Below are 21825 nucleotides of genomic sequence, written 5' to 3'. Positions count from 1 at the left end.
TTTCCCCTGAGTGTGTAAACAGCCATCAGTGCTCAACAACCCAGCTTCGTAGGTTAAGGGACCTGTGCAACTTCGATGTCAGATCCCTGTAAAGTCGCTAAAGAGGTGTCAGGGGAATCTTCTGTGGGCTCCTTCAAACAATCCACCAAGTGGTCCCAGGCCCTGGCTTTATCTGAAGTACACTGCCCTCTCGCCACTTCTTGAAACAGCATCTGCCCCTCCAGTCCCACCCACAAGAGCAGGGTTTCTCCGTCTATATGAGGGGCTATAGAGGCCTCCCAATGTACTGACATTTCTAGTTTTGTTGTCAAGTGGGCTAGGTCAATACATTTTGTGGTGAGTTTGAGTTGTCCAGGGTGTGGGAATCCCATCAGTAGGTCGGCCTGAGGAGTAACCGTGACAGGCATTAACCCCCTCCACCCCCCAAGAACTGGGCAGGACTACTGTATGTGAAGTAGGTCAGCACTTTGTTTGGCGCATCGAGGGCAGTGGGCTTCCTCCACTCCAAACATTTTGATTATTTTACCTAGGGTGAGATAGGCCCTGTGTAGTAAGTAGAAATGTATCAGTTTAAATTGGGCATTTCTAGATACCGTATATGTGTGTGACATGATATTGGCCCATTGGGTTTCTTCAATTGGGGAGCTTATACGTTCTTCCCTTTTGAGGCATAAAGAGTATAGTGGGGTTAACATGTCTGCGCATAGTGTCCTATATAGGAATGTGACTGCCTTTATTCTGCTGCATGTGGTGCAGAGCATCTAGCAGCTCAGGTGATTTTTTGGGTTCTGCCGTGACTTGTCGCCAGTGTCACCTAATTGTAGTGACTATTGCTCTATACAATAGGAATTGTCCTTGTAGCAATCCATACTCCTCGGTTAGGCTCGAAAGATGTTTGTTCCCCGTCCCTAAATACGTCCCTTATCTGGGTAACATTGTGTTCTGTCCATCCGGATAGGCCCCAAAGGCTTCTTCCTCATAGTAGTAATGCTAAGCAAAGCAGTGGGAGGTCTGGGAAATATGGCAATGTAGTACGGGTGCAACAGCACTTTATAACCTTTATGTCTGCGGGTCTCTCTGAAGGAGTCCCTCTAAATGCCAAGAGGATATGAAATAGTGTATTAGATGTTGCAGTAGTCTGAGTTATCTCCCGTCCTGGTAGGAGGCGCGCATTCAGCCACTGAGCCATTGAGCAAACCAGTGGAGTTGAGAGGCCAGGTAATAAACCTCCATATCAGGTGCTGCTAGCAACACCCCCCCCCCCCCTCCAGTTGTGTGCTGTAGTTTGCCCAAGGACACTCTTCCCCTTTCCTTGCCCCAGATATGATTCTAGTTCTCGGAAGAGAGATCTAGGAATATATGGTGGCAGGGTGGTGAAGAAATAGAGTAGTTGTGGTAGGGCTACCATTTTTGCAACTGCTATGCAGCCCACCACAGAGAGCGAGAGAGTCTTCCAAAAAGCCATGTTCGTTGGAGTTTTCTAATTGCTGTGCCAACATTTGCCTCCAACAGATCGCAGGGTTCCTGATAAAATGGTACCCCCAGATATTTGAAGGTGGAATCCTCCAAGACAAGGCCACACAAATTTCATGGAGGGACTATGTCTTGACGTACTGGGAAAATGTGGGATTTCTGCCAGGTAATACAGAGGCCTGATATCGCTCCGAAGAGTTCAAGGAGTGATATGGCCTTCCTAAGTTCCTCCTCTGCATCACAGGGGAAGAGGATCTTATCGTCCTCATACAGTACAAGTCTATGCTGCCTTCCCCAAGCCTCCAGCCCTCTGTAATATTCACCCATTCTGGCTACATGTGCTAAGGGCTCCCCTGCCACCGCGAATCATAGTGAGGAGAGGGGGCAGGCTTGTCTCATTGCTGTCCCCACCGCATAGGGTCCTGAGATTGTTCTACCTCTTTTGACCTGAGCTGTTGGTGTTGCATCAAGTAACTTGGTCCATCTGATGAACCCCTTTCTAATTTTCATGTTTGCCATTGCCTGGTAAAGAGAATCCCATCTCAGGCTGCCAAAAGCCTTTTATATCAATTGCTCTGCCCACTGCTTCCTCTGTACCCTGAAGAAGAGGCTCCAGGAGGGACATGACACGTCTAATGCTAATTGCAGTGTTACAGCCTGGAATAAACCCGTTTGGTCAAGGTGGATCAACTTGGCCATTGATGGGAGGAGGCGCATTGCTACTATTCTACTGAATTTTGCAGTCCATACTCAACATTGACAATGGACGGTATGAGCGCACCACCTCAGCTGGATGTCCTGGTTTTAATGATGGTATCGCTATGGCTTAATTTGTGGTGGTGGGGAGATGGCCTGCCTCCAGTGTCTTTGAATAAAGATCTACCAATTTAGGGGCGAGTTCCTTCAAATTTGTGGCATAAAACTGTACCGGAAAACCGTCTGCACCCTGTAGCTTTTCTCAGGCCATTGCTTTAACAGTAGCTCAGACGTCTTGTAGTGTAATGGGCCCCCATAAATCGAACCCGTCTTCCTCTTGTAATTGTGGGAGGTCCATTCCTTCAATGAATTGCAACTGATTAGGAGTGAGACTTTCTCCCGGAGACGCATACAGGGAGGTGCAGTATTCTTCAAATCTAGTATTGACGGCTTACTAGCGATATAGTCGCCCACCATCAGCAGCTTCTAGTTCAAGTATCAGTGAGGTACGGGACGTGGGATCTACTAGCCATGCCAGAAGGCTCCCCACTTTATCTTGTTCGGCATGCGCTCATGCCATGCAGGCCTGGTAGTCAAAACAATGTAGTTTCTCTATACAGACAACCACCTCTTCTTTGGCTTCCAAGAGTTTTGGCGTTAAGTTTGGATTACCTCGTCTTTCAATTTCTAAGGCCCGTAAAGGGATCTTTTCTTTCAATATCCTTTTCAAGGGTGCGTCTAACTCTTATTGTTTCTGCTATATACGTGCCTCTAATTACCGACGTGAAGGCCTTCCATTCGGTAATCCGGAAGTTGGTGAAAGCAGCATTCTCTAAGAAGTAATTTTGGATGGCTTCCCTGATAGAGTAGCAATAAGCCGTATCCTCCAGGGCCTCTACCTGTAACCGCCTTCCCGGCATACAAGGGTGCTCACTATCCTGCCAGTGATATCAGAAGGAGATTATGATCCAACACTGTGTAGCACAGTAATTCCCAATGGCAGATGGTCCTATGCATGTCAGGAGATGTCAAGAACGTGTTGAGCCGAACTTGTAGATCATAGTCCAGAATAAAACAAGTATTCTCTCACATCTGGATGCATTTGTTTCCAAGAAATGATTAGGTCCTAATATGTAGCCAAGTCTTGGTAGGTTTTAGCCGTGCGCATTACATGGGAGGTACCCAATGGAGCATGTGATCTATCAAGGGCGGGAGATCTGAGACACAGCTCTAGTCTCCTCCCAGTAACATAGCCTGCATCAGGAATAGGTCTATTACTCAAGACAACCCAGCTAGGAAACTCCTCTGGTCGTAATTGGCAACGTATATTCCTACTATTCTGAGGTCTTGGTCTGACATGCGTTCTGTTACAAAGACATACCCGCCATTTGGATCGATTAATTCCTTTCTGTTCTGAAATGAAACAACAGGGCGAATTCATATTGAGACCCTCTCTGGCAAAAGCAGAATTATGTCATGATATATATTTCCCCATGCCCTCTCTTTTTTATGGCATGTTGTTCCGGGGTGGTGCGGTGTGTCTCCTGATTCAATGCCACATGTGCCCCTCCTCTTCAGGTAGGAGTATACCTTCTATCGTTTTGTCATATTGTTAAGCCCCCTGACGTTCCAGCTGGTAAAGTTATACGTTAAGGAGGATGCCATTGGTTCTTAGTAATGTAGTAAGTAAAGGAATAGAGCCTGTGAGGTTGTGTCCCCCAGTGGGACTCAGAGGGTAACCAGGGTATGGGATGGTGGCAATAGGTGTGTGGATGCAAACCAACTGAAACTCCAGAAAACCATTACAACTATTCAAACAACCCAACTCCCCCTCCCCAGGACAAGGAAATAAAACCTCCCCATCCAAACCATCTTGCAAATCTGCAACACTCACGCACTACGACAATGCATAACTTTTAAGAGGGGGGTGGAAGCACCCAGTTAGGTTCTTCCCAGCATCATATCACTCCATCCATAATGTCAGTATTGTAACAGTTCCAATTTTTGTACGATTTCTAAGCCCCCCCCCAGTTATTCCAGTTAGGCAACATACATCCGATTTAGGAAAAATCAGTACACTTTGGCTTCTTGCTCTTATATGTATAGGTGCTGGTTCCAAATTCACCGGCTAGAGGTCTCCCTCATCCATCTGTCCCCTCACAGTTCATATTTGTTCCGACATTACTTGCCAGTCTTTTGTCATCAGTGGAGAGGCATCAGCTTAGATGATTTTGTCATATGTGCCAGGGGTTACTTCTGGGGGTGGGTCTGCAGAGTCAAAGGAGGATATCGATGCACACTTAGAATCCGTGTCTCTTTCTGTAGCATTGTGTAGCTCTAGGGAATGGTTCAAGCTAGCCCTGCTGAGAGCTGCTGCTACTTCCACTGCTTCTCCATGTTCCTGCAGAGCCTGAGTGCATGACAGAGCTGCTCCGGCACTCCTTCTTGCAGCTTTTCGTAGGTGGTTCGTGGATTTCTTTCGTTGACCACCCGGTTCCCCAGCTGCTGCTGAAGGAATCAATTCTATCCAATCTCAGAGCTGAGGAAGAGATGTGAAGAAATGTATTTCAGTATTGTGTGTGTTTCAGGGTTTAGCTGAGAAGAGTATAGCATATTGGCTCCCCATGGCTGTTAGTTTCTTTTTAGCATCTGTGAATGAATCCCTTTGTTTCTGAAATTCTCACGAAAACAGGAAGGATCAGGACGCAGCAGATCTCCACAAATATTTCTCCTCATAGTCTTGCTTGTGCCAGCATATGGCTGAGGTCCTTGAAATGCAGCAGCTTAGCAACTACTGGTCGAGAAGGGGCTCCCAGTAATGGAGGTCTGTAGGGCACTCGGTGGGTGCGTTCAAGCGCATAATATGGTGAATGTCTGTCTGGCGCCACTCTGTCGTGGATCCATTGTTCCAGAAAGTTGGTCCTGTTTGTGCCTGGTCCCTGGATTCGTTCTGGTAGTCCTATAATCTGTATGTTGATCCTCGTGGCCCTGTTCTCTGCATCTTCCGCTTGAACTTCAGGCGTCTTCACTTTAGTTTCCATCATAGTCATACGTTCCCGCATTTGCAATAGGTCAGGCAACATGTCAAGAGTGTGTTCGGGAGATGTGACTCTGTCCACGAGTCTCCGGTGATCATCTCTTAAAATATCCATTGTGTCTATCTTAAGCTTTAGGGCTTCCCACGAGGAGGCAACAGCCTGTAGAATGGAGTCAACTGATGTCCCATGTTGGTGTCGAAAGTACCTTTTGTTAAAGGGTGCCTCTTCTTGTGAGGTTGTGGTGCGTGAGCCATTCATTACGTCTGGTTCTTCAGTTTCTTTCTTTCTCACAAATTTGTCCATGTTCAAGAGGTGTGATGAGGTCACTACCCTGTGACACTTAATCAGTCAAAGGAAGGCCAGTGGATATAATTTGCAGATCATCGGTTTTCTTATGGGCCATATAATCGTTTTATATCAGAAATTGGATGTTGCACTGGGTGCACAGCTCTGCTCATGGGTGTAGTCCTAAATTAGTCGCAGGTAGTCCACGTGTAGCTCCAACTGTCAAGCTGCGATAGTATGGTGTCCTCACAGCTATGTTGCTACTTAAGTCATCTCCTCAACTGGCTCAGGGATACAGCAGATGGGTGCAGGGAAGACAGATGTCACAAATGCTCCACTCAGTTCAGGGATGGGAACAACTGCTGCCCATAGCAATAATTCATCAGTGAGAGAAGCAGTTGTGGAGCCCCATTCCTACACAGTATTAATGCTGTCAGTTCTGGATGTCAGAATATTTAATACTTCATGAAGCTATGCAGGGTATTTGTTGCTGCACCTCTAATTAATGCAACTCTTTAAGTATATTTTTGCGCTATCCTCTTACTATTCTGCGCAGCAGAGTCCCAGATGAGTTTACTTGTCACATTTGTTCCTTACTATGAGCCCCTGACCCGCCATACTTGGGAGATCCAGATTAAGTCTGTTCAGTGTGTCAAGTATTTTTCAAGTGCAGCCCTTAGCAGATAAACAGGTTTTGAGGATTTTGCTGGGGATAGTGTGTTCTTCAGTAAGGGGATAGCAGTAATTTCAGGCCCAACACAGGGCACCGGGAGCCCACCCGGCTCCAGAGCATCCCAGCACATCTGTTCCAGTAGGAGCAGATAGTTCCAGGGAGAGGAACGGTGGGGGAGGAGGAGCACTGCAGCAGGCTTCTCAGTCTCCTAAGGTCGTGCCAGGATTAGGACCCCCTAAAGAGTTAGGGGCGGGACAACCAGGAATTTAGGCAGGGTATGACGCTCCAATCACCTGGCCCCTTCCCAAGCTCCACCACCGCAGTCTTTTTTGTAGTCCTGGCTCACTGCAGCTCTGCAGGAGTCCTCTGTTCAATTATCGGCATTCTTGCTGCGCAGCATGGTATTGCCTTAGGAGGGAGGCAGCGGATTGCCACATTTCTCAGTTTTAGCGGCTGTCCATTACGGTCCTGGCCTCAGGTCCTTCGCTTCACTGCCGGGCACAGCTGTAGTCCATATGTGCCGCAGCATCTGTTTAATTCTCCCTGCACTACCCCAGGCAACAGCCAGCATGTGGTGGTTTCTTTTTTTTACTCCCGGCGCCTCCTGTTTCAGTTGCGATCCTGGTTCCCCTCTTCCAAACCATGCACCTTACTGGGAGCACGGTCATAATGTGATGGGCGCCGCCATTTTGATTCTTAGGTTCCCCTGTAGGCCAAACCCGGCAATCACCCCCCAAGGCTACAGAGAGGCTCAAAAAGCACCACTGCTCTGCTGAGGTGTGAAGGGGGAGCCCAACGCAGGTGTCTGGGGGGCTTTGGTTCCAAAAAGGGAGGAAGGATTGGGGCAGAGTGGCAGAGTCCTGCCGGAGGTGCTGCTCTTCGTGTGCTACTCCATCCTCGCCAAGTCACGCCCCCACTCAGTGTACATTTATAGAAAACTCCTCTGGTACTGTTGTGCCCACGTACCATGGTACCGCCAGCCTTTCCACATGCACTCAGTCTGCAGACACTGTTCAGTACTACAGTCTCTCTTTACTGCACCAGATTGTTATTGAAAGCACACCCTGTAGCACCACACACATGTACCATGTGCACACTGTACCACACTTCAACCTTTCTGTAGTATATTATTTGCAAGCACACGTGCACTCAGCACGTTTCATCATACACACACTTCCATATTCCACATCATCCTGATGTAGGCCAAGAAGGAGTCAAACACAGCAGCTGAAGTTTTAAAAGGTGAGCAAGCCGTAGGCCCTACTCCGGTCACACAGGGTAAAAAGGACCTGCTCACTGCTACTGAACCCTACAAAGTATGATGCCACCAAAATGCTTGTGCTGTTTAACACCTGGTGAAGGCAGTAGCCTTCCACCCCTATGAGGGTAGCGCTTTGGGATGTACAGCATACTGTACAGCCAAAACAAAAACAATAATCACCAAATGAACAGGCATTGAATAACTGAACAGATCTATTATACACTGCTCAAAAATTAGAGGGACTTTAATATAGTCCACCACTGAAGGTCCCAAATATGTATACAATCTGACTGCTTCTTTACATCTTACAAGGACCCTCAGATATGCATTGATAACAAAAAGGCCAATCCCAACAGATCTCTCAACTTCCCCCTCTCTCAAAAAATGCCAGCTCAGGACCACCACTATACACAACGAACGAGTTACTTACCTTCGGTAACGACTTTTCTGGTGGATACATTAGCTACCTGTGGATTCCTCACCTAATGAATACTCCCATGGCGCCAGCATTCGACGGAAATCTTCTTCCTAGCTTCTGCACGTCGAAGGTAAGTAACTCGTTCTTCTGATGGATACAACTACCTGTGGATTCCTCACCTAAGGAATAGAGTCCCAAAGCAGTACCACGCCCGGTGGTGGGTGCCTAAATGGTCAAACCAAGAAATCCTGCAGCACTGACCATGCAAAATGGCCGTCCCTTCTGACCTCAGAGTCCAAACAGTAATGCTTCGCAAAAGTGTGAAGGGACGACCAAGTTGCGGCCTTGTAGATGTCGACCACAGGAACACCTCTGGCCAAGGCCGAAGTGGCCGACTTAGCTCTGGTGGAATGAGCTCTAATGCCATCAGGAGGATCCTTCTTTGCTAAAGAGTAACAGATTTTAATGCAAAGAACAACCCACCTGGAGAGTGTTCTCTTGTGGACTGCCTTTCCTCTCCTCTTGCCCACGTATCCGATGAACAGCTGATCCTCCAGCCTGAAGTCCTTCGTTCTATCAATGTAGAAGCTTAACGCCCTCTTTGGGTCCAAGCGATGTAGTCTCTCTTCCTCCTTTGAAGGATGAGGCGGAGGATAGAACGTGGACAAAGTAATTGTCTGGGCCAAATGGAAGGGTGAAACAACCTTCGGGAGGAAAGCAGCCTTGGTCCTCAACACCACCTTATCCCCATAAACGTTTGTATAAGGGGGTTTTACCGATAAGGCCTGCAACTCACTCACTCTCCTTGCAGATGTTATAGCCACCAAGAAGACTTTCTTAATAACTAAATACCTTAAGGGGCGAGAATGCATAGGTTCAAAAGAGGACCCCATAAGGAAAGTCAGGACCAAGGACAAATCCCATTGAGGCATAACAAATGGTTTTGGAAGATATTTATTTAGAAGACCTTTCAAGAATCTGAGAACAATAGGGGATTTAAATAACGATGGTTGGTCTGGAAGACAAATGAAGGCTGACAAGGCAGACAAATAACCTTTAATGGTAGCCACTGCACAACCTTTCTGCGCTAGAGACAGAGCAAAAGACAAAACATCTGACAGATGAGCATGTAAGGGATCAATCTGTCTCTCTCCACACCACATAACAAATTTAGACCACCTATTAGCGTAGATAGATTTAGTGGAGTGTCGCCTGGCCGCTAATATAACATCCACTACATCAGGCGGGAGAGAGAAGGAACTCAGGTTGCTCCGCTCAATCTCCAGGCATGTAGGTGCAGACTCTGGAGGTTGGGGTGTAAAACCTGCCCCTGCGACTGCGAGAGGAGGTCTGCCCTGAGAGGGAGACGGAGCGGAGGGCACAGTGAGAGTTGGAGAAGGTCGGAGTACCACACCCTCCTTGGCCAATCCGGAGCTATTAAGATGACTTGGGCCCGGTCTTGGCGAATCTTCCTCAACACCCGAGGAATCAAGGGTATGGGGGGAAACGCGTAAAGGAACTGGCCGCACCAGGTTATCTGAAACGCGTCCCCCAACGCTCCCTGCATCGGATACTGGAGGCTGCAGAATAACGGACAATGCGCGTTCCCCAGAGTGGCAAACAAATCTATCCGAGGAAACCCCCACATCTGGAAGATTAAACTGACTTGATCTGGATGGAGACTCCACTCGTGGTCGGCCGAGAAATGGCGACTGAGACTGTCCGCACGTACATTCAAGACCCCGGCCAGATGGTTTGCTACCAAGCAAATCTGATGGTCCTTTGCCCAGGACCATAGTCGAAGAGCTTCTCTGCAGAGAAGGTACGACCCTACTCCTCCCTGTTTGTTTATGTACCACATCGCGGTAGTATTGTCCGTCAGGACCTGTACCAACTGACCACGAACGGAAGGGAGGAAGGCCTTGAGAGCCAGACGTACAGCCCGCAACTCCAACAGATTGATATGAAAAATCTGTTCCTCTGGAGACCAAAGCCCTTTGATCTCCAGATCCCCCAGATGAGCTCCCCACCCTAGAGTGGAAGCATCCGTTATGACCGTGGTCACTGGTGGTGACTGCGCGAACGGCTTCCCTTGTGAAAGATTGTTGCCCGCAATCCACCACTTCAAGTCCACAGCAGCATCTCCGGAGATCTTGACAGCACCTTCTAGATCTCCTTTGTGTTGAGACCACTGCCTTCGGAGGCACCACTGAAGAGCCCTCATGTGCCAGCGAGCATGCATGACCAACAGTATGCAGGAGGCAAACAGACCGAGCAGACGAAGGACCTTGAGGACTGGAACTACCGCTCCATTTCGAAACATTGGAACCAACTCCTGAATATCTTGAATCCGCTGAGGTGGATGAAAGGCTCGATTCAATGTTGTATCCAGTACTGCCCCTATGAACAGGAGGTGCTGAGAGGGCTCCAGGTGAGATTTGGGCAGGTTCACCGAAAAGCCCAGGTCGAACAACAACTGGGTTGTTGACTGCAGATGATGCGACACAAGATCCGGAGACTTGGCTTTGATCAACCGGTCGTCCAAGTAAGGGAATACTGCTATCCCCTTCCTTCTGAGCTCTGCCGCAACCACTGACATCACCTTCGTGAAGACTCAAGGTGCTGAAGTAAGACCAAACGGGAGGACCGCAAACTGATAGTGCTGCGACCCTACCACAAACCGGAGATACTTCCTGTGCGACTTGAGTATCGGGATATGAAAATAAGCATCCTGCAAGTCGACAGACTCCATCCAATCTTCTTTGTTCAACGCCAAAAGCACCTGAGCTAGGGTCAGCATCTTGAACTTTTCCTGTTTGAGGAACCAATTCAAGATCCTCAGATCCAGGATCGGTCTCAACCGACCATCCTTCTTGGGAATCAGGAAGTACCTTGAGTAACAACCTCGACCCCTTTCCTGCTCTGGGGCTAACTCCACCGCGCCCTTTGAAAGGAGGACTTGAACCTCCTGTTCTAACAACAGGAGGTGTTCTTCTGAACAATAAGATGGGCGGGGCGGGATGGGGGGCGGTAACTCCCGAAAGGGAAGGGTGTAGCCTTTTCCCACAATACTGATAACCCAAGTGTCCGATGTAATAGTCTCCCACTTGTGGAGAAAATGCCGTAACCTCCCCCCTACAGGAGAGGAGTGATTGGGAAATGGTGGAAGCCTAAGGCTGCTTTCCCTGCTGCACCCCTCCAGAGGACGAGGAAGAGGCAGAGTGCTGCTGAGAGGCTCCTCTGGTGCGGGCCCTACCCCTCCCTCTAAATGATCTATAGGGGAGGGAAGAGGTGGGTTGCTGGAATCTCCCCCGAAAGGAAGAGGAGGAAGAGCCACACCCAAATCCACGAAACCTCCTGAAAAATCTGGAGGAGGCAGAAGAAGAAGGGGCTTGCAGCCCTAATTATTTGGCTGTGGCCCTGCTTTCTTTAAATCTCTCCAAGGCCGAATCTGCTTTGGCTCCAAACAGTTTGTCCCCATCAAACGGGAGGTCCAACAGGGTCGACTGCACGTCCGCAGAAAACCCTGAGTTACGGAGCCAGGCCTGCCTCCTTGCCACCACAGCCGTGCCCATTGCCCTAGCCACCGAGTCGGTCGTGTCCAGCCCAGACTGGATAATCTGGGTTGCGGCAGCCTGGGCATCCGAGACAACATTCAAGAGTCCCTGGGGAAGCTCCGTAAATGAAGATGAAATATCGTCCATGAGAGCAAGGATGTATCTCCCCAGAATACAAGTCGCGTTGGTGGCCTTCAACGCCAAACTACAAGAGGAAAATATCTTCTTGGATTGTGCATCCAGCTTTTTAGAGTCTCTGTCTCCTGGTACCGTCGGGAAAGATCCAGGCGCTGACCTAGAGGAACAGGAGGCTTGCACCACCAAGCTCTCCGGCGTAGGGTGTCTAGACAGAAAGCCAGGGTCAGATGGTGCAGCTCGATATCTCCTGGCCACAGCCCTATGAACAGCCGAGGAAGATACTGGCTTCTTCCACACCTCTAACACCGAATCAAGCAAAGCCTCATTAAATGGCAAGAGAGGCTCCGCTGCAGCAGAGGCCGGATGCAGTACCTCAGTCAGTAAATTCTGCTTCGCCTCTGCCACCGGCAAAGGCAGGTCCAGAAAGTTAGCCGCCTTCCTCACCACAGCGTGAAAGGTAGCAGCCTCCTCCGTATATTTCCCTGGAGATGAAAGGTCCCACTCAGGGGAAGTATCCAGCCCACTGGCTGTATCCAGACCATGCAGTCCATCACCAGAGTCCTCAATCTCTCCTTCCTCCAAGACTTGTTGGTATTCCTGCTCTTCCAAAAGACAGAGAGCACGCCTCCTCGAATGTAGTCTTTCCTCGATACGCGGAGTCGACATGGCCTCCGCCGAAGTCGAAGATCGACGCCGATCTCCAGAACCATCCGACGCCGCATCCGGCGCCACAGGCAGCTTCGGCGCCGAGGAAGGAGCCAGACGAAGAAATCTTGGAGTCTCCGATGGACCCGCCGGGGTCACAGGACAAAATCCTGACGTCGACGGGATGGAAACCTCCGGGGCCAAAACCTCTGGAGCCACCGGAGCGGCCACCGGCGCCGAGCCCACATTCCCTAAAGGGAGAAAGGGCATAAAGGGTGCCGGCCGTAGAGGCGCAGGATCACCCAATGAAAAGGCCAAGGGCCCCGAAGGACCAGCCGGAGCACCTCCTGGAGCCATCTGTTGAAAGATGGTATACATCGCATTCCGAAATGCGGTATTATCGGCTCCAGGGGCGGGAAAAGCTGGATACTGGGGTGCCTGGATCGAAGGCGACCCCGACGCCAGCCTCGACGTCCGCGACGCCGGAGACATCACAAGAGGCTGCATCACCTCAACCACAGACGCCTGTCCAGGCGAAGTCGGTGACGTCGGAGAGGGCAACGGCGTCGATGGATGTGGCGTGACCGTGGGACTGACCTCCCAAGTCTTCCGACGCCGAGCCGAAGGCGACCTCGAACGAGACTCCTTGCTGGAATGACGCCGTGAATCCCTACGGCGCTGGGAGTCTCGATGACGCCGATGAGACCTTGGTGAAGAAGACTTCTTATGATGTTTCTTCTCCTTTCTCTTCGACTTCGCCATGAAAAGTTTAGCCTCACATTCTTTCAGGGCCTTCGGATTCATGTGCTGACATGAATCACAAGTTGCGACGTCGTAGTCGGAGCTTAAACACCATAAACAGTCGGAGTGAGGATCAGTAACGGACATCTTGCCACCACACTCTCGACAGGGCTTGAAACCCGACTTCCTCTGAGACATTATTACCGCAGAGAAAATCCACGCAGCAGAAAATACACTGTAACTATGAAAGTAACAGTAGCTCCCTCGAAGATAACCGTTTCGAATGCACGGAAAAAAGGGAACTGACGTCGGCGAGGACCTCTTATTGCCTGTATGACGTCAGACGGCGTCGCGTGGGCTAATGTGACGTCCTCGTCGACGTGCAGAAGCTAGTAAGAAGATTTCCGTCGAATGCTGGCGCCATGGGAGTATTCATTAGGTGAGGAATCCACAGGTAGTTGTATCCATCAGAAATCTTATATTGGACATCACAGTGCAGTAACCAGCTAAGCTGTGATATGATATATGAAATACCCTAAAGGGACTTGCAGAGCTCTTCACAGCAACCAGCATACTGACAACCATAAAGATTTGCATCTGACTCACACTTCATCATTCAACACAGTGCTACATGTGGCATCCCACTAAACAATAAACACACCTCAGGGGTCATCACGCACAACATGGAAACACTTTCTACATAAGATCAAAACAAAGACAACATCCTTCCAACTACACACCCTACATAGCGTACTGTGCTACCCATGTAAGCACCCGCTTCAGGGCCCCCACAAGGGTAGTAAGTGCTGTATAAATGGTGCAATACAATATATGTGGGCTGCTGCTGAAGAAAACTACTGCACTTGACATAGTTGGAGCTACTGAAGTGCTTCATGATTTAGAAATACCTGTAAAACCTATGGTGTTTCCATTAGTATGTTGACATTGTTCTCATCTTGGTGGGTATGGAACAAGAAAAAATACAGCTGGGATGTCTTAGGTTCACTTACTGAACTTGACACTGGCGAAATAGTAACTGGAAAAATACTTACTGTAGATGTACTGGAAAAAATTGAGATTCACTAGATAAAAACTTGATTAGTATCTGAGAAAGGAGTTAGGTATTCCTTGATTAGTATCTGAGAAAGGAGTTAGGTATTCCCTCCCTGTATTTCGTTGTGTTGAACGGCGTACTGTAGAGAACTGTGGTAAGCAGACACAGAAGACTTTTTATTAGCTGTATATATACGGATGAACGAACTGAAGAACAAACATACCAAAATACTAGCGTTTCCAGAAAGGAGATTCCAACATCGGATGCGCCAACCACCACAATTCTGGCATTAATAGTTACTTTAGGTTCCAATGTGAGTTTCCGATTTATGTGATACAAGGCATAGCTTATCTAAGGGGAAGAAAAGAAAAAGAAATAAATATTCTCTGAAATGTTTTAAGGCACATTACAATATTACATGTATGATCATGGAACTAAGTTAAAAGGATTATTACCGGCCCAGAAAAACGTGTCCTGATCTTAAAGTGAAGCTAAATTCTTGCATAATTTCAATAGGGTAATTTTGCCAGGCAGGGCAGGAAATCAGGCCTAGAGGATCCAGCCGATGCCTTTTGAACCCGAGGACCCACGTTCCAATCCTTTTCTCGGTGCTAGACCTAACACTGTGCGATTCTGGTCAAATCACCGAACCTCCCATTATCTAACTGGGTGTAAAATGTATTTGGGCAATCCTAACTTGATGTACACAAACTGCGATCGCCTCCGAACTCCTCGTCTTATGTACACGGCTCCGTTGGCTCAAAGGTGGGTTCACTTCACGTTACATGAATACCAATACACACACACACAAACAAAGCCATCCTTCAAATGTTAACTCTGGGTGGCAAATTGATAGCGACCACCAATTATCAGTATAAGCAGTTAGTAAAGTTGATCAATTACAAAAATATTAGAAGTTGTAGAAAGTGATACAATTTGAACAAAGCGTCTTGCTGCGCCATGCTACACTGAAAAGTAGCAAATGTTTCACACACAGCTAGTCAGGGAGTCATTGACGTTTTATGGTTATAGAACAGAGTGTATACAAGTCTTTGCTGATTGGTGCTCACAAAAACAAGGCACATTCGTTTTCTCAATCTTAAACCAAAAGTTCTATGAGGCAAAATAAAATCTGTTGTATGTTTCACAGTATTTATATGGTTTCTACTAGCTTAACTGGAATAACAAAAAGATAATAGAACAGAAATTCACATAGAAGAGACAGAGGGCACACAATGCAGTGCGAATTGCAGATATTCAAACGCTATAACACACATTTACATAGCACTGAATTAATCTATGAATAAATTCACAATTCATGATACATTACATATGTATATGAAATACACAAATGTATTTTACTACCCGTACGACCACGTATATCAGCTACAGTTGCTTCAAGGGCATACTGGATCTCTATCATCATTTGAGATAAAATAACTGCGAGATCACCCGTGCTATTCCAGCAAATCATCCTATTTATTATTCCTTAAAGATTATTTTGCTGGAGATTTAGAGTCAACATATTTCCTCTGTCTTACTGCTACAAAACTAAGCACCTTACCCATTCACTTGAATATGATGATGACAAGACATCATACCCGTCAATGCGGTCGCCTTTTCACGAGTAAAAAAGCAAGCCCAGCAAATAGCAGATGAGCAGGCCATAGAAGAGCTTTCTTGGTGGGTCTAACACCAAAAGTCCTCTATGCAAACATTGAAAAAACGGCTGGATAAAGGCATCATCAACATGTTGACTTATGAGACTTTGTGTTTTTATCAAGATCGAAAAGATGTGGGGGTTGCAGAGAACCGCATAAGGATTCTGTGTATTATTTTGCACCTCGCATTCAGAAATACTTCCTTGGTGAATGTGAAAGCTCTGGCACACTGCTTCTCCGATATTTCATGCTCAGGACCCTGCTTCCATTTATTCATAGGTCAGTCGGAAAGGACTTTGTGTTTAATTTCTACTATTAGGCTAAACATGTAAGTGACAAGCTGAAGGCATTGCCCAGATATGAGGAAATATTCCAGTAGGCTTGCCCTGGAGGGAACACTCTGACCTATCTGCTAAAACGAATTTAATTTGCACACATCTAACAGCATTTCAAGATTGCAAACTTAAGGGTTCTTTCATCTTAGCCCATGTGATGCAAGTTTAATTTAAAGCCAACCTCCACTGTAATTTCTATAACTGATCCTTGCTTAGCATTCCTGGTGCAAATGCAGGGCCAATGTTACAATATATTTGTTTTAGGTGGGATAAATGTATAAATGATTTCCACAAACATATAGAGGAACGAAGCTGGAGGGTGAGTTCATTTATGAGATTATGGAACTTCGAGGTTCCAATATCCTTATCATGTATGGCAGGGGGTTCTATAATCCTTGTACAACATGGTCATGCCATTGTTGTATAGTCATTTTAGCTATAGTTTTATATACGTTATTTTAGCACACTAGGCCTGCTGCTGTGCACTTTAACCTAGATATGTTTTTATTTTCGCTTTTTTATAATACTTTAACAGTAGCCACATTTGCAGTCTTGTTTTATTTTCTCTATCGAGCGGTTCTTCGCCTAAGTCAGCACTGCGTTCTTAAATAAGAAATTTCTTTCACTCTGTGCTTTTCTCAAGGCTGCAGTAAGATAGGTTGCCGGCAAAAGTGGTATGCTTTGTCTCCAATGTTCACAGAAACATACACACTCTTACGTGGGAATCCTTTCTTGGAACATCAGCTGTTTTATTATAAAAACACTACTTTGACCCATGTATGTTAGAGTGAGATTCCAGCCAGATGACCATGACTGTATGCCGATTGCTTCGCTGCAGCTGCTTATGTAGACTACAGGCCTCTTGCTCAGGTGTGAGGGATGATGTCTCTCCAGGGGGGAAACTGAAAGGCAGAATTAGAGCTGAACATGCTGTGCTCTAACATAGTTTAGGTAGGAGCTATCCTTATAAATTCTAGTGACAATTTGGTAGCTTTTTTTTTTTTTTTTTACTGTCCTTGTCACAATCTTATTGTGCTTCATCGTCCTAGTTATTGCAATGCATGCCTTATTATTTAAGATGAAGTTACTTCAATAAAACCTTATTGAACTATACTTTGTCTCTGATTGGCCTTGCATATGTGAGACCAATGTAACTGAGAGAAACGGGTGAGATCTGAGTGACCATGATTCCCCTGAGGAGTCATTTATGTCATGTGCCCAGTTGCCCCAATCATCCATGCTTTTGGGTGGAGATGTGGCACTGCTAGTTAGCCAGAATAAACCTGGATTAGGCCGGCAGGTGTCACATGGTGCGGGATCACACTCAGTCTCCCGCAATGAAAGCGATTCTGCAGCCCGAATCCAGTATTCTCATTAGGATAAGGAGAACCTACGCGACAACATCACCTTTCACACAAACTACTTATATCCTTGGTGTGCATCTATTTCATAATAAAGAAAGCATGTTTGCAAACAAGGAATACAAATAGAATTTCTATTGCAAAATTAAACACATCAAAAAAGCGGTTAGATATTTAAGGCAAAAAAGATGTTAGAATTGGTTTAATACAATTCAGTTTAAAAGAAAGGTGCAGTAATTCGGAATTTGTAGAAACATGCAGAAAGATTCTAACTTTTTGATACTTATGTAAGGAGTGCAAAAAATAAAATAAACATGTCATAAATATCCCCTTTCAGCTTGCCACTGTAGAGCTAGAAAAACAGAACAGAAGAAAGAAAAGCAACATTTCGAAACAGCTGCTATAATCATGCTTCTTTACCTGTCCGTCCTGCCTTTCCCTTTGGCTGCTGGCTCTTGCAGCAGGCATTATGACATCAGAACTCAACTGTAACTTAACAAACTTGAATGAAGAATGTCCTAGCAATCGTAATGGAAAGTTTCAATTCTATTAAGGACACAGAGGTGAGGATTAGGCTTTTCTTTCTTCATTTTATTTGAACAGCAGCGTTAACCAAGCATTGAACCACTCAATAAACTGCATTTCCCATGAGAACTTGGGAAAACAACAACGAAGAAGGACCAAACAGTGACATCTAATCAGCCGTCGTCAGGATCCTGAAGAGCCCAATCCTACGTCTCTTCCTCTCTTTCTTCCTGCGACCTGCAACAGTATGGACTTCCTCACTCTTGTTTCATGGTATCTATCCCTAAGGTAACAGATCAATGATTTAACACAAGCCATCTCTAAAGAAAACATATAATCAAACATTGCAACTGAGTCTTGTCCAAGTTCCACATCGTATCAACAACAGTAGAAACAACATGCGAGTATCTAAAACATCAAAACCTTCATCATTCGCACTCCTGTATATAGAACATTAAACCTTTGTCATTAGCACTTTTGTACAGATATAGAAGCCAATTTAACTTACTCACCTGATACGTCGGGTGGGAACCATGATCTAAAGGGAGGGCTAATCCTCGCCTCCTGCCCTTAGTAGAATTGAAACTTTCCATTACAATACGTAGGAAATGTTTCATTCTATGTCAGAACCAGAGGCGAGGATTAGGCTAGTTTAAAGCTTATTGACCACTAGTGAGGACACGTTCTGAATAGGTCTAAAATAGAACGTCTTGAAGGTAGACTCTGAAGACCAGTTGGCTGAATTAAAGATATCCTCCAAGGGAGCTCCCAAAGAGAAAGCTTTAGATGCCATAGCGCCTCTCGCTGAGTGGGCGCCAAAAATAGAAATGTCTATTCCTGCCTCACTCATGGCCCATTTAACCCATCTGGCAATCGTAGGTGAAGAAACCGCTCTATGAGGTTTCGTCAGGGCTATGAGAAGTTGTTCCTTTCCATGTGGACTGAGTTTGCTTGTCTTGACTTCACAAACCTTTATCGCTCTGACCATGCACAGCTGCGGAGCCTGTGGGAATTGTGGGTATGAAATTGTCCAGGAGTTAGGCTTTGTACACCTGTGAATATGAAAAGTTATGCTTCAGGAGTGAATACTCTACCTGTTAAGTCCAATGCCCTCACATCTGAAACTCTGCGACATGATACCATACATAAGAGGGTTGCTAGCTTAGCTAACAATTGTTTCCTGAAAAGGTTTTTATTAGAAGGCCAAGCGCGGAATAGAGCAAGAACCTTATTCACATCCCATAGCGCAGAGTAACGAGGCTGGGGAGGATACGAAAGTCTAACACCTTCCAACAGCTTGCATACCAAGGGATGTTGCCTTGCGGGAAGCCCTTCAATCGGGCGATGACCCGCTGAGTTGGCAGAGAGGAAGGTATTAATCGACCTATATGCCAACACTTCAGATGTTAAAGACGCTAAGAAGTTAATTACATGGACAACTCCTGCCCCCATGGGATCCAGGTGTTGTTGAAGACACCAACCCAGCCAGCATCTTCTGCTAGTGCCCTCTGACCAGGCTTTGGCAAGGAGAGAGGCAGCCTCTTGCGAAAGTCCTGGGACTTTCCATCATCCCCAGTAATCCTCCACGCCATAAGACTGAGAGAACCCTTCCCTATCAGGGGATGGGGATGCCTGACGGATCGAGTAGGAGATCCAGGAGAAGGGGTAGACGGATTGGAAAATCCCAAGAAAGTTCCATCAGAACTGAAAGCAAGCTTCAGACTTTCATGTTGGTTTGATCAGCACTAGTTCTGCCTTCTGCCGCTGGAGGTGGGATGACATCCTTATTATCATGGCAAAGGGAGGGAACGCATATCCCTGTTCCTGAGACCAGTCTGGGAGGAACGCATCCATCCAGATCTCCCCAGGATCGAAGAGGTCTATGAAGAGATAACCCCAACGATTCTTGATCACTCAGATGACCTCCTTGTGGAGCTTCCAGAAGTTTGCGTCATGCCAATGACGTGAATGCCAATCCGCCACCTGGTTGGAGGTACTCTGTAGATGGTCTGCCATCACCGAGATTCGATTGTCAAGGAAATACTCCCAGAAGGACTTCGCTAGGTCGGAAAGAGCTTTCGAGCAGGTGCCTCCCAGGTGATTGATGTAGCGACCACTGCCACATTGTCCATCTTTAGAAGGAAGCAGCACTGAGGCTTGGCTTTCATCCAGCAGCATACCGCAAAAGAGCCCGTCAAAAGTTCTAGATAGTTGATGTGAAGGGAACGTTCTTCTGAAGACCACATGCTGCCTGTGGTAAACTCCCCAAATCGTGCTCCCCAACGGATGTGCTGGCATCGGATTCTATGACTAAATCTGTTTGAGAGCCGAAGATGGCACAACAGTTCCATACCTCCATGTGAGCGATCCACCACTGGATTTCGTCCTTGGCTCCTTCTGACAGGGGAATCATTTGAGAGTATGTGAGGCCCTTCCGAAAGTGGGAGATCTTGAGCCGTTGCAGGGCTCAATTGTGAAGAACACCTGAAAAGATCGCCTCAATGGAGGATGACCGAAGTCCGACAATGCGAGCCAGGTGGTGAAGGGTGATACTGTCCCTGACTAAAGTCTGCCTGAGTTTGTGACGTTTCTTGGATAGCTTGCAAGCCCGAAGGCTGCGGGTGGCCTTGACAGAGTCCACTATGAAACCCATAAACTGGAGGGACTGAACAGGGGTCCAGCGCTGACTTCATCATGTTGATGACAAAACCTAAAGACTCCAGGAGGTGAATGGAGAACTGGAGATGCGTGGAAACGATATGGGCATTGATCCATGAGGAGAAGATCATTAAGGTAGATGATGAGCCTGATACCCCTGGACCTGAAGAATCCCACCATGGGTCTTAAGAGCTTGGTGAAACACCAGAGTGGAGGAATGGTCGAACGGTAGAGAAGTAAACTCGAACATCTGCTCTCTCCAATGAAACTGGAGAAAGTGACGATGAGGGGGAAAATAGGCACTGTTAGGTAAGCATCTTTTAGATTGAGGCGCACCATCCAGTCATTCTCCTGCAGGAGGTCCCGCAGGAGTTGGAAGCCCTCAATTTTTAAATGTTGGAATACCACCCATTCGTTGAATTCTTTTAAATTGATAACCGGGCGGTAACCCCCGCACCTCTTCTCCACCAGGAAAAGATTGCTGATAAATCCAGAAGGATGGGGAGAGGTTGGGGGGTGATAAATAGCCCTTTTCTCCAATAGTCTGAAGATTTCTGCGTCTATCAGATCCATTTGGGGTATGGAGAACAGTAGGGATTGGGGTCTTTTTGCCTGTACTGGGGAGTCACAGAACTCTATATGAAACCATTCCACTGTCTGCAGGACCCAGGCGTCTGAGGTAAGGCTTTCCCAGTTGTGTGAGAATTGCACTAATCTGCCCCCCAAAGGATAACCAATGATGCACTCACCTTGGGGATTGTTGTTATTCCCTCTGCGGGTGCCTCTGGATCCCCCGGTGTCTGGGGTATCATCTGGTCGGGTAGAAGGACCCGAAGCGGGAGGCATCTTGCCACTGTCCTCACCCCCTGGAGGTATTCGGAGGCGGATGGCCAGTCGAGCACTCCCATCCTGGACTGGCCAAGGTAAAAACCTGAGGGGTGAAAAGTTTCTTGATGGACGTCTGCACCCTATCCAGGGATGTGAAGGTGTTGATGAACTTGCTGAGTTCCTGGATAAAAGGCTCACCGAAGAGTCCGCCTTGAGCCACTGGGCCCACCTCTGATGTCAATTCCCCCAATTTGGGGTCTAGCTTTATTAGTAAAGACCTGCGTCTCTCTGTGGGGTGCGCGCAGTTGGCGTTTCCCAGGAAGATGATTGTCCACCGCGCCCATCCTGACAGCGCTGTCAGGGAGATGAGGGTATCCGAGGACTTAGCATCCTCTGCCATGTCGAGGATCTTGGTTTGAGGGCCTACTATGTCCAAGACTTTGTCCTGGCAGGCCTGCCAGGAAAGGTCCTTCATGAA

The 21825-nt window shown here is 47.2% G+C and overlaps 1 protein-coding gene across 3 annotated transcripts in view; it reads right to left on the bottom strand.

The window, feature by feature from the left end:
• Window positions 1-21825, bottom strand: part of CFAP61 (cilia and flagella associated protein 61) — a 1725308-nt gene that overhangs the window by 935381 nt on the left and 768102 nt on the right. For all 3 annotated transcript variants that reach the window (XM_069234340.1, XM_069234338.1, XM_069234339.1), the window contains one exon: window positions 14203-14330. In XM_069234340.1, the coding sequence (XP_069090441.1) occupies window positions 14203-14330 (128 nt within the window). The remainder of the gene's footprint in view (window positions 1-14202; window positions 14331-21825) is intronic.

This window comes from Pleurodeles waltl, chromosome 5 (assembly GCF_031143425.1).
Source record: "Pleurodeles waltl isolate 20211129_DDA chromosome 5, aPleWal1.hap1.20221129, whole genome shotgun sequence".
NCBI classification, from domain to species: Eukaryota; Metazoa; Chordata; class Amphibia; order Caudata; family Salamandridae; genus Pleurodeles; species Pleurodeles waltl.
This window is presented reverse-complemented; position numbering and strand designations above follow the sequence as displayed.